Source organism: Hetaerina americana, unplaced genomic scaffold (assembly GCF_022747635.1).
Source record: "Hetaerina americana unplaced genomic scaffold, ioHetAmer1.1.p SCAF_89, whole genome shotgun sequence".
NCBI classification, from domain to species: Eukaryota; Metazoa; Arthropoda; class Insecta; order Odonata; family Calopterygidae; genus Hetaerina; species Hetaerina americana.
The window spans coordinates 650,710-664,365 of record NW_027287527.1 but is presented as its reverse complement, the minus strand read 5'-3'; the positions used below and the strand labels follow the sequence as shown (position 1 = coordinate 664,365).

Here is a 13,656-nt window from a genome sequence, read left to right as displayed (position 1 = left end):
GACAGTGTAAAAATCGTTTGCCTTTGTCAAGGTGAATGTGAAATGCCTGCATTTTTGCTGATTGGTGGATAACTCTATTTATTAACTGCCATGGCATCTCTTGTGATCCTTTGACTTTGCTCCAACATTTATTATTTCAACTTACTTCTCTAGTTTCTTTGGTCCTCCCATATTTTCCAAAAAGGATATGATATTGTGATGGGTATGCATAGCACCCTTTGGCTTGCCTGTACTGCCACTTGTATTTGGAACACAAAGCACATCTTCTCTAGGATTGAATTTCACTTCATGTGGGAATGCTGAAATAGGTAGCAGATATAATAACACTATGAGAAAGTTATTTTCTGAAAGTTTACAGCCATATTTAAAGATGATATCTGGATGCATCCAGAGACCTGACGGAACTAGACCCAGACTAGATTGCAGAAAGACTATATAATCATGAAATTTTAATTATTGCATATTTTTTAAAAATAATATCAGAGTATGAAGCAGTATTTTGGCTCATTATAAATATCCTTGATTTTCTATAATTTTTTAAACTGTGGATGAAATATTCTTTTTAACTGAAAAAAATTGTGATTTCATTGCTATTATGGCATACATTAGATCCGTGGAAATTTGACTTATGGATATGGAGTCATTTGTTGAAATAGGCAAGGAGAAAAAGTAACTAATTTCTGATTAATATGTCATTTAAAAGACCTAGAATTTTGAAAATTATGCTGGAGGTACATATTAAAAAATCGATTATTCAAAATAAATTATATGAATCGCACACATTGGCAATCATCATAACAGAGAAGCATTTTCAAATTGGCTAAATTATTTTACATTAATCATTATCATTATTTTTTACTTAGATTCCTTAAATGAAAAATCAAGTAAATAAATGTGCTTGGTTATTTATATACTTGATATTTCTGGATGACACACATATGTTCACATCCTACAATAAAAATATTTGTTCTATTTGGCATAATGTATAATGACAAGAATCATCATTTGCATGTGGCAAATTTGTGTCACTCCCATCTTATACTGCCTGAAAAAATATGAGAAAGCAAAAAGTTTCTCCATGTTGAATAATGTGACATTATTATTATTGGTAATCTACTATTTAAGGTTGTTTCTGGATGGATACGATTTACTAAAATAAACAGTGACAATTCCCTAATCTCTTAACAAAACACAGCCTGAAAACCTATATTGCAGTAACCCCTCTTCAATTCCAAACACTTCCTTCCTCCCTTCATTCCATCCCACTTCCCTATCTTATTCCTGCCCCTTCCTCATTTGCCTAACATTCTCCCCTCTATCACCATCTTCAACATCTCAATGCCAATCAATTTGCTTTGTACCCATTTTTTCTATCTCCTTATGATTTCTCCCATCAATCTCCTCTCCTCCTCCATCCTCATTTGTTTTCCTTTCTGTCCACTTCACCTTCTCCTCCTTCTCCACACCACCATTTCAAAAGCCTCCAATCTATACCTATCATCCTGCTTAAATGGCTATGTTTGTGCACATTACACAACTACGCTCTGCATCAAAGTTTTAACGAGCCTTTTCTTAACATCCATACTCAACGTTCCTATCATCAATTCTCTCCTCCTCGTATAAGCTTCTTTGTCAAATGCAATTCTTCTCCTTATGTCCCTACTACTTTGACCATTTTGGTTCAGAACATGTCCCAGATAGGTAAACTTTTCCACCTGTTCAAGTTTATGAACTCCTGTTTTAATTAAAATGCAAAAATTTCAAAGTGTAAAAAAAGTTACCAGGATTCAAACCCATATCCCACAATGTATGGCTGAGTGTTTTAACCAGTTATGCTAAAAGCCCCAATATTTCAGAGTGTGCGAGGATGCCTTGCTAGCTTAACGAGCTAAAGCACTTGGCCGAGCATTGATATACAGGGTTTAAATGATTTGAACCCATAAACTCCTGTTTATGGGTTCAAATCATGGTCAAGGCAAAAGATTTTTACAATTTGCAATTGTTGCATTATAATGCACATTTAGTGATGACTCCTTAAATGATTATAAGTTACTGTTGCCATATCTCCAGCAGTTTCTTAGAAATTTCCTATTTTGATATTTAACTTAGTCTTTCTGGAAATCCACATTACCTTAATTTTTCTTACATGTACTCTCATTCCATAACTAATGCACTGATTTTCTGATGCACTCAGAAATGCTTGCTACCCTTTGGCTGACTGATGAACTAAAGCTTGATCATTCGCAAACCTAACTGATTTTATGCATTTCCCACCAACTTTCATTCCTGTTTTCAGTTCTCCCTTGTCTCTTTTTCTATTTCCTCCGCATATACATTGAACACTAATGGTGATAATGATCCTGATGTTAATGGATAAGGTGATACATTTAACGAAAAATAAAATATGCAGAAAGAATTCATCCCAAATATATTTGAACAACTGAGAGAAATTGGAATACACAAACTTAGAATTTGTATAAATACCTCATACAATAGCTACCAATCTTAGATGAATGAATTTATTCTTGGCTCCACATGAATATATTCCAAAATGTTTTCAAAAAGAACATTTTTTACAAAATCATCATTGCATTGCTTATATTTATTAACACATAATACAACGGCCATGCATCAACAGTGTATTTTTACAAATGCAGCCACTTACTTCCTACTTACTTGAACCATCATCTTTGTCAATCATGCCCTCAATGGAAATGGCGCTTGTCACTGTGTCACCAATAGACAACAGGTTAACTGACCAAGAGAGGCGGCCAATGGCCCTCTTAATGGGCCCTGCAGTTTCACGATCACAGAGGACAAAACGAGCTCCTGTCTCTTCTAATTGCCTCTGAAATTCATCTAAGGATAAAGACAATATTTATTAATTCTCTAAATCTAATGATCTAAAGTACAAGCAAGCAATAGTATTCTAGAAAATAAGCATAATGAATGTTAGTCAATCAGGGTACACCAATTACCAAATTGTCCAAATAAGGAATTATGAGAGTGATAATACCATCTATATGCTACCTCTTGCAGCATTTTTTGAGCATTGTTTATGTAGCAAACAATACATGAGATTCGGATGTCTGTTGGAATGTTAATTCATCTTCATTATTCATACTTCTTTGCTTACAGTTAAGGAAACAGTCACCTTGGCATCACTATACACCCCTGAACACTGGGGGTCCCCTCACCTGCTCAACCAGTTATCTGAATAAGTATATAAATACTAAACATATGCTAATTATGCATCCCCATACAAATTTATAGAATAATGATAATTATGCAGTTTTCCTAATACAAATTTACAGTGTATCATAGCATAAGAATGTATATTTATTGACAGTCCCCCTGGGCAACTACCCATCATGCCCATTCATTAAGTCCTTATAGGCCACAGTAAAAGACCTACCTTGAAACTTAAAACATGGTACTGTCTGTTATTTGATGAACTATTGGATGATCAAATTATTTGTGAATGTATCTAATGAACACAATATATTGGTGGCCCTGAATATACCTATTGTGTATCTATGAGAAGGAACACAGTGCAATAACTTCTGATATGCAAGTACATTAATTAGTGAAATGAGCAGAGCCACTTCATGAGCCTAATTAAGATTCTTAATGCTAGAAACCTTGTTTTCTTTTACATCTGTATTTATTTTGTAAAGACGTTTGGCATTCTCAAGTGCCAGGTTTCAATTCTTAACCCTTTTACAGTGCATTTTGGTTTCCGCTACATTATTAAAAAATGTCATTTCGCCAAATATCTACGTAAGCAACATTTCTCTACTACAACAAAGTGAGTAGGGCAAATGCATTCACTTTTATTTGATTAATTAATATCACCATGAGGAAGTACAATACAAAAACCTAATTCCTAAGGTGGTAGGAGGAGGAGTAAGATGACCACCATGGGGCTTCAAACATTTTTGGAATTTAAAGACTTAAAATATCTGTTGATCTCAATATGTACATGATTGAAATTGAAACCAAACCACTGTGCAAGGATTCAGAGCTTAAATTATTAAATGGTGCTGGTAAAACACTGAACCTGGGTTAAAGTATGAGTTTTTAGAAAATTGGCAGGTAAAACATTTAGGAAACAAATGTCACAAGGCATCATGGTACTAGGATAATGGTTAAGTTAAGGCATCTAAAGAATTTTCTATTTTACAACTAGGTACAGTATTGATTTCACAGTCACTTAAAAAATTTTCACAGTAAACATCAATATCACTATTACCTTCCCCCTCCTTCTGAAAACAGCCCCTAACAGCTCCACCACACCGCCAAACACCAATGTGTACCACATAGATGAGAGCAACTTCATAGGTCACAAAGTAGAGCCAGTCACCCTTCTGGAATCCTATTTTTGTGAGGGCACTTGCGATTCTGTATGAAAGCGGCTCTATCTCGCTGAAGAGGATGGACTTTTTCCTAATTACATCCACCTGGCGGGAAAATTTCATTAGAATTACTCTCCAGGGATTTTAATCACCATTCAACGAAATAGAATGCATAGTATATATATTCTGATGACAAATCAAATCAAAAATAGCCAAGGGTCAATGACTCAGAGAGCAGAAGAAGTGTGCATCATCAGCAAAATCAGAAAGGATTTCAAAATAATGAAATTACTTTAAAAATGGTTTATTACGAGCAGCAGTCTACTGGCTGAGGGTGGGTCTTTAATGGGCCCTGAGACTGCATATGACTGCAATACTACTTCCTAAAATACAGGGCAAAAAATATTCTTAACCTCCATGCCTCACATTACAATACACCTCAATTCTTTTGCTCTAAATACTTTCTCCCACCCTTGATTCCATCCAGAATTACTTTTCCTTTTTTCTTTTTTCCCTACTGAAATACGTTTCCTCCCTCTACTTCACATATGCAGCATTTTCCCTTCGATCACAATGGCCAGCATTCCATAGTTGTCCCATCCACAGACAGCATCCCATTGTATATCCCTTCAGTATCTTAGCATATCCTGAATTGTGTTGCCTTCTTCAAATTTCTCTCATTATCAATCCCTCTTCCTCTGCCATGCCTAGAACTTCATCTTCTGTTTTCCTTTTGATGAATTATCTTTTTTTCCATTTTTCTCCACACCCAAATCTCAAAACCTTCTAATCTACACATCCTCCAGCCATTTTTAAACATAATAAATTACAATACATACAGTATAATGTGAAAGCTTTCACTAGTCTTCTCCTTACATCATTACTTGTGAATGCTTCTTTAACTAATGCAACTTGTCTTTTAATGCCCCCACTACTCTGCTCACACTCACCTGAAACAATTTCTACCTAGGTTAATTTTTCCACCTATTCTCGATTATCTCCCCCCCCCACTTTATCTTAACCTCCCTGTTCTCAGGAAAATCATTATTTTTGTTATCTTATGATTACTTCTTATCCGATACCGATCATACTGATTCAGCAGTAATGATTAGAGATGATTGTAGCCCTTTGGTTGACTAGCAAACTAAAGCCATTCTAACTAATTTCAGAAGTTTCCCTCTTACTTTCACTTCTGCCTCCAACCCGTTCCATGACTCCCTCACCATTTTTCCAAATACATATTGAAAAGAAGAGGTGTTATTAGACATTGTCTTATTCCCCTTCTTAGCAATGTGTATGCTGACTGTCCATTGGCTATCTACACCTGTACAGTCTGAGACATGTACAGGTTCTGGATGCATTGTCTGGCCATCCAGCGTACTCCTATCTTCTACAAAACATTCATTTATTGTTCCAAGTTTCCTCTGCTTAATGCCTTCTCAAAGTCAATTAACCATATACTCGTACATGGGTGGTCTGAAAAGTTTCTGACCTAACAAAGATACAAGATATTTTTTCTGAAATTTTTGAGGTCAGAAACTTTTCAGACCACCCTCGTAATTTTATCTTGTTTATACCCTAAGTGACCTTGTTTTTGCTATTTTATTGTGCATATAAATACAAACTGAACTTCTCCCAAGTAATCATTTGCTATCTTCTCCATACTTTTGTTGGATTACCTAAGTAATAATTTTGGCATGTGTGAAATCAAACTTCTATTCCTGTAATCCTCATATACTGCTATTTTTCCTTTTTTGGGACAGTATCAATATTGATGTTATATTGGAATTCTATATATACAAACCCAATAATTCTAGCAAATTCATTAACTAATGTAAAATTGCTTAACTATTTTACTGAGTCTTTGAAAATAGATGGCAATTACTCTTTTTCATATAATACTTCTGTTTCCAATATAACATTAATAATTGGCAGTTGTTTATAACATCTCTACGCTATACATTTTGACTGACTTAAATGGTGTCAATATCTTAGAATATGTGCCAAATAAAAGTAAAAATGAAGCTGGATCATCATCTTTGATTCCATTTTCATCACTTTGTCAAAAGTACTCTTTTGCATAAATGCAGTTTGGGTCTTCATTAAGGCAAGAGCGCAATTTCATTAAAAACCATGGGGCATGTTAATTTCCCCAAGAGAGAAGTATTTTTATTTGCTGAATTACCCAAATGGTCAGGGAGTCAACTGGCATTGTACTTAATGGCAATTATGGAATGTTACATTTGCAGGCTAGTCTACAATATGGTTCAGAATTTACAAAGTGACAGTATTGTACAGGAGTGCGGCATTTTCATGTTTATTACTGCTCCTTTATGGTCTGTACAACCAGCTTTTACTCTTTAGATCATGTGAAAACACATATCACCATAAACATAGCATAAATATTTCTGGCAAAAATATATTCTTTGATTTTTACAGATTCGAAGTATGAAGATAAAGAATCTCAGACACTCCCAATACATTGGTTGGTCTCTATTTCCAGGCCTGGCAGTATGGAGGATGAGTCTTGCCCCTAAAAAGGAGATTTATGTAACTCTGCAAACCCACAGAAATACAGAACTTTTAATGGGATAACGAAGCGTGAAGTTTGTGTGGACCAGCTTCAAATCAAAGCGCATTTCCAAGTCAGAATTCATTAAGTAAGTATATATTTTTTATTTCACAAACACACTACAGGTTTTATAATAACATATACATATTTTTGCCCAGAAATGGGCTTAGGGTATTATTTAATTTCGCTGAGATGCAATATGTTTTACTACCAGTGCGAAGTAGTAAACGATTCGTATCCCAGTAAAATATTAAGATACTATAATTTTCAATGGTAGAAAATCATATGATACCATACTGGAACCAGTAGTGAACATCCTTCGCATCGTGCCGTAAGATGCTACCCACCAAAAACTGGAAAATACTTTGATCAAGGAGAATCAAGTTATATTCGAGGAATCTAACTTTTTTGGACATCCGAAGGGAGAAGATCTTAGTTTCATTCTGAGACCAGAACGACAGAAGTCATGACAACGACGTCAATATTCTTCTTTCTTCACTGACCAAGTTGTATTGTTTTTCCAGATAGGTAATTTTTGCACATATCTTCGATATATTATGTGAAATCGAGGCCATCTTTTCTTTTAATTTGTTGTTGAGGGTTACGAGTTAAACTCCATTGATGCATGACGATTGGTGTTTACGAAGACTCCAGTTTTGGTCATAATTAACAAACTTCGGAATTAATTACAATGGATTATTTTTAGCAGACCGGTTAACTGCAAGTGTATGTAATCAAATTGCTTCCGAGCTCTGCCTGTACCTTTCTTCAATTATCAAGTAGGATCAATACAAAGCGTGTCCACAGCACACGCTTTGAAATTCCGCAAACCATGCCATCAGAAAATCAGGATAAAAGTAGGTTGAAGACCGTGGTGGGCGATGTGGGCGTGAAGAAAATGGTAAAAATAGCGCGGGCAGAAAGAAAAAACAGCCAAGAAATAATAAGTATAGCAAGGAAGTGAGAAGGTTGTCGGGAAAAAAACGAAGAAAGAAAGAAAAGTGGATGCATGGTATTGACCGACAGTTGAAGAAGGCGATAAAGGAATATGGATGTGATGAGAGAAGTAGAACGAAGGATTATGAAGATAGACAGTATGTGGAATTAAAATATCGTATTCCGTAAGGTGTGGTTCAAGGATATTCAACGTCGTGTTATATCGGGCTTAGAAGAGTAGCAGTGCTTCGTCCTAAGATCATCAAATATCTACCTTGAAAAGTGCGCTACATTTAATTGGAATGTTCATCTGAGGTGAGTGAATGTTTGCCCCCAGATCCGTGGCCGAAAAACCCCATGCCCATCGTAACATGTAATCTTGGCAGGTTATCTCAAAGTCTTCTGATAAAGCCATTTAGTTCTAAAGACATTGAACCGGAACTGGTTTAGTTTGCCTTATCCAAAGCACAGTGAACGAGAGGCGTAGAACTTCGTGAAAGAAATTTATTTTCCGCGTCATCAGCACTAGAGTCATAGGCCTACGAAGAAAATGGCATTATTGAATGCATTAAAACATTTACAGTTAATTTAACATCTCATTGACGAAGTTTACTCCCGTTTCCCACTATCGCAGAATGCACACAGTGTGTTGTGCAATGTAACCAAGAATTTGAATGAAGTGTTTGCTTATGTAGGAAAATACCCAATTGAAAATTATAGAATCAAATAAAGAACAACTGTAAACAAACGAAATTTTCATAGAAAATAGAAGTTTAGAAATAACACCGTAATGATGAATGAAAATATTAATTTTCGGAGAACAGTATTTTAAGTCTGCAAATGGGAGAAATGACTAATGTAAATGATCAGCGATAGCATTAACTTCCTCACTCACCACCCAGGGCTTGTGTTTGAGGTACTCCTGATTCATGCTCAGGGCTCCAAGGAGATATTCCGCGGCAGATACGGGCGGTGCCTGAATGCCGTCCGCCATCTCGGCCCACGGAGACTTGATGACTTCCTCGCCATCGTCCTTGTCCACACCTCCGTTCGGAAACTCTCCGCCTTCCATGGCTACGACCTGGGCATTTATAGCTCTTCAACCTGTGCGATCGAGATGGAAAAGAAGGTTTTTGCTCACTTCTCTCTGGTTCGTTTCAACGACCCATGTCGAATGGATAATTTTTATCGTCAGGGCACGCCAAAATTTAATGGGTGAGGTGTTTGAGTGGCAGTCGTATCCGAGGGAATTCTTTTTGATTACATCGGTAATAAATATTTTTATTTGCTCTGAGATAACATTCTGGGCGATAACAATCCTACGAGCGCGTGGATGAGGAGTCTCCAAAGGTGGTCCTGCGGTAACTAAAGGATTATCCCCATAATACTGAAAATCAGTAAGGTCCCTCTTTTTTATATTAGCCAGTCGCTTTTTTATGTGGTAATTGTATCGTCTTATCGTCATTTTGACTAATCTAATTTTGGCTTCTCGCGTTAATTGAGACGGAGTAGTAAACATTGAAAATGACTATCATTTCAATGTCATCATTACATAAAGTTTCAAAGTGGAGGCAATCTATTTCCACCTTTTTTACAGAATTGAGCAAAAAATATTGCATGGTACCAGAAATTCATATTCCCAGACGTTTTCATGCCCAAAGCTTCCCGGTGTTTTACGACAACATGAATTGCTCCACTTTTGTCCTATCTTCCAGCAGTCATAAACACTTCAGAGTGACTAGTACCTACTTGGTTGCGAACCGAGACTGTAAAACCAAGTCGTAGTGGTCGTTTGCGCTTCCTTGGATTTTGCTCACGTCTCAGTGCAATTTTAGAATTTTTACTATCGACTAAAAAAGTCACCTGGGGTTGGAATTGAACTGCAGGCCCCTTGCATTCCGGGCGAAAAATCAAAAACTATCCAGAACTGTTTTTTTTTTTTTAAAGATTACCGAGTCTCCTGGAATCATTGGTAGACGAAGTAAATCAAAGCCGCTGTAAAACCAGTTAGCGGGAATATTAATCAATGATCCAATCGCCAGCTGAACTGCAAAAAAAAACCGTATACGAGTGTATAGGACTCGTACATACATATCCTGTGCGAGAGAAACAAGAAAACCACACGGGAAATCTTAAGCGGGATAAAAGCCAAATACGCTATGAAAACGCCAAAAAAAGTTACTTTAGTTCGTTTTCCAGCGGTAAGATAACTCGGAAGTAGTAAATATTAGCATCGTAATGAATGCATATTTTATGGGGATTAAATGAACAAAGCAAATACCTGCGAAATTGAATTCATCAAAAGTTGTCTGGAATATCGTGGGTTATTTATCGAGTATTATTATGGCTGACTTGAAAAATGACCGTTTAACTCCATCACGTAAAGATTTCTCATGGAATTGATGAGAAATTATGATGAAAAGAACCTTTTTTCTGCTTTGCCCAATAGCCTGCCCTTCTACTTGTGTGATTTTTAGGGTACCAGATATTCCTGAGTAACCACAAGGGGGGGCAGAGAAAGGATGTGCTCTTCCTGCTTGAATTTCACAGGCCACATGACTTGATACGTTATCAGCTTCACCCTCAACTATTCAGCAAGCAAACTGGTTGATTACTCTTCTTGTACGTCCAACTTCAGACAAAACCAGAAGTCATTTATGTGAACCTTACTCAAGTATGTATCATCGGAGTAGTAATTTAATATTTAGGTGTCACGACGTATGCTTATTCATTTTATGATGAGATACTAGACAAAGAAATGATCTAGATAATGGTTCGTCCGAGAAAGGTCATTCAAAAATATATACACTGTCCACCAAAAATAATTATATGCACATTAATCCGGGAGACCCCATACAGAACAAGTGCTTCGTTCATGGCTATGATATTTGAAGGCATTGAAACTGTTGCAGGTCACTCATCTCCATTTTTCCTACCATGCACGAATTTTATAGGAATGACGTACTTATCTACCTAAAAGACAGCGCAAAAGTATACTACTTCCAAGACGTGTGGGCTTATCTGGTGGAGAATTTGCAAGGACACTGACCAGGATAAAGAGATGCAGTTGAGTGCCCCGCATATTCTCCTGATTAAATACTGGCAGAGTTTTATCCATGGGGGAGGGTAAAATATGTCTTTTATCGCAGAAAAACACCTACACTGGCAGTTCTTAGAGAAGAAATTGATAATGCATGCGCACCAGTCCTGCTGGACACTCCCAAAAGTGGCCCAGGAAGTAGATTGCCGTACTAATAAATATCTGGAGGATAAAGGTCACCTACAACTTTGAACATATTTTGTAATTAGTTCCTCTTCCTGAAGTGTGTATACATTTTTTGGCGGGCTCTATATGCTATTTAAATTTTCCATGCGAATTAATTAGGGGATCGGGAGAGTGCGGTGGCTCAGGTTCTGGCTTCCCACCCAGGGTTCGAATCCCGGCGGCGGCAGATATTTTTCTGGGGTAGAAAATAGAAATAAAATCATCACGTAAATTTTACATGCATTGTTTTTGAAATTTCTAATTTACTTTTTCATTTCTATTGCCTATAATGTGGGGGTTAATAACATTCCTGCGGAACTACTGAACTGTTAAGGAAAATGTGGGAGGAAGAGGCTATAAGGGCTGATTCGTAGTATCTATGAGGAAGGTATTGTGCCGGAAGACTTTGTGAGATCAGTGTTAGTTCCTATTCCGAAAAAGTAAAGGCTACATCATGTGAGGACTACAGAACAATAAGTTTGATTTCCCACGCAGCTCAAGTTGCTCTCAGGATCATCAACGAAAGGATACAGAGTAGGGCAAATGATTACTTAAGGGATGATCAGTTTGGGTTTAGGAAGGGGAGGAGCCGCAGGGGAATTAGTAAAATCAGTTAAATCTGCTGATGGTCAAGCTTTACTTTGTCAGTCAACCAAAGGGTTGCAAGCATTGCCGAGTGAATTGGAAACTCAGTGCGACAGGTATGGGATGAGAATCAATATTAATAAAACTAAGGTTATGCGATTTTCTAGAAAGAAAAAGGCTAAGCTAAACATGAAAATAGGACGGCAAAAACTAGAGCAGGTAGAACAGTTTACGTATCTCGGTAGTGTTTTGGACGAACACGGTCAAAGTAGTAGGGACGTAAGGAGAAGAATTGCGCTAGGCAAAGAGGCTTTCACAAGGAGGAGGGAGTTGATGACAGGGACGTTGAGTAAGGATGTTAAGAAAAGACTTGAAAAAACTTTTGTATGGACCGTTTTTGAAATGTGGGTGTGCATGTATCAAAAGTGTGTGTGCAAAATAAGGTCCATACATAGGAAGATTTAATATTAACTCTTAAAATGTTAAGAATAGAAGAAAAATTGCATTAGGCAAAGAAGCTTTCACAAGGAGGAGGGAATTGATGACAAGGACATTGAATAGGGATACCAAAAAAAGGCTCGTTAGAACTTTGATATAGAGCGTAGCTATGTACGGTGCGGAAACGTGGTCATTGAAGCAGGAGAATATACGTAGACTTTTGAAATGTGGGTGTGGAGAAGAATGGAGAAGGTGAAATGGACCGAGAAGGAAACAAATGAGGAAGTACTTGGTATGGAGGGCGAAGAGAGGGTTTGTTGGTAGAAATCCTATGAAGGCAGGAAAAGTGGCTGAAGGGGGTGTTGACCGGCAGTGGGATGTTGAAGACTGTGATAGAGGGTAGAATGTTGGGCAAAAGAGGAAAGGGAAGGAACAGGATAGGAATGTTGGACGGGATGAAGGGAGGAAGAAAGTACTCAGAGATGAAGAGGGACCTGATATAGAGTAGGATGATGGATTTTGTGCTTTGTTAGGAGTAATAAGATATTTGTTTGGTAGTTGTATCCATCCAAAAACCTACCTTAACCGGTAGATTACCTTATAATAATAATAATAAATAATAATTGCCTATTGTGAATAGCACTTCTCCGGATTCACGGTCGATACTTCCCAGAGCTACGGCAGTGTAAGCTCTTATGTGTGTATGTTGACCATAACAAAACACATTAACACAATATACAATCTCCCTTTACGTATTTCTTACCTTTCTTTTCCATTCATGGATTTTTCCTGGCTTGTGTCCTTACGCCCCGTGCCACAACCTATTATACAGGCTTTCGGTGTGTTGAGTAGATGTGCGATGTACAGGTATTAACGTGGTGCCTATTTTCCTTCCGCGCCTCTGCGGGAGACTTCAGCAGGTTTCTGTAAGCTACTGTTTTCAATTAGAGTAGCAAAGTAAGAATACGGGCTGGAGAGGATGGTTTTAGATGACTGTATTTGATCCTATACAATACGTAACCAAAGTGCTGCCCATTCCCAGACAAACCACTAAGAAGGGGACTCACCGTCATAAAATAAATAGAATGCAAACATATATTCTGTTATCGCTTCGTAAACATTGCAATAAATAATACCGAGCCAAGAAATGAGTCACGATAGTCGGGGAAGAGGGTGTGGGAGGAAAGGCCGAGGACGCAAGAGGGTTTTCTATAATTACAGTACTCATCTGTGTTTCCCTACCCTTATTACCCCATTTCAGTATGTTCAGTCATTCACTTCAGCTTGGAAAAAAGCAACCAAATCTCAGTTATCAAGCCGAAGGTTGGTTTGATTGGTGATTTTAGATAGAACTCACAAAATAGTAAGCCCAACGGCTTGTAAAATTTCACACATCAAGGTATGAGAGGGCCAGTTTGTATCGCCTGTGGATTCCCAGGAAGATCTTGTGACTGAAAAATCACACATCTTGAAGCTGAGGGTATCCAGAGACGTCTTCGAGTACC

General features: G+C 37.4%; 1 protein-coding gene and 1 long non-coding RNA gene across 3 annotated transcripts in view; one reads left to right on the top strand and one right to left on the bottom strand.

Annotated features, from left to right (window-relative positions):
• The window catches only part of LOC139698565 (uncharacterized), a 45,375-nt gene that overhangs the window by 7,788 nt on the left and 23,931 nt on the right, over nt 1-13,656 (top strand). The window contains exon 4 of the long non-coding RNA XR_011702996.1: nt 6,859-7,015. This is a non-coding gene — a long non-coding RNA (uncharacterized lncRNA). The remainder of the gene's footprint in view (nt 1-6,858; nt 7,016-13,656) is intronic.
• The window catches only part of LOC139698564 (uncharacterized), a 44,234-nt gene that overhangs the window by 11,235 nt on the left and 19,343 nt on the right, over nt 1-13,656 (bottom strand). For both annotated transcript variants that reach the window (XM_071597405.1, XM_071597404.1), the window contains exons 2-5: nt 8,759-8,967; nt 4,253-4,460; nt 2,677-2,859; nt 146-299 (exon numbers count right to left, since the gene is read on the bottom strand). In XM_071597405.1, the coding sequence (XP_071453506.1) occupies nt 146-299; nt 2,677-2,859; nt 4,253-4,460; nt 8,759-8,935 (722 nt within the window). In that variant the 5' untranslated portion in view covers nt 8,936-8,967. The remainder of the gene's footprint in view (nt 1-145; nt 300-2,676; nt 2,860-4,252; nt 4,461-8,758; nt 8,968-13,656) is intronic.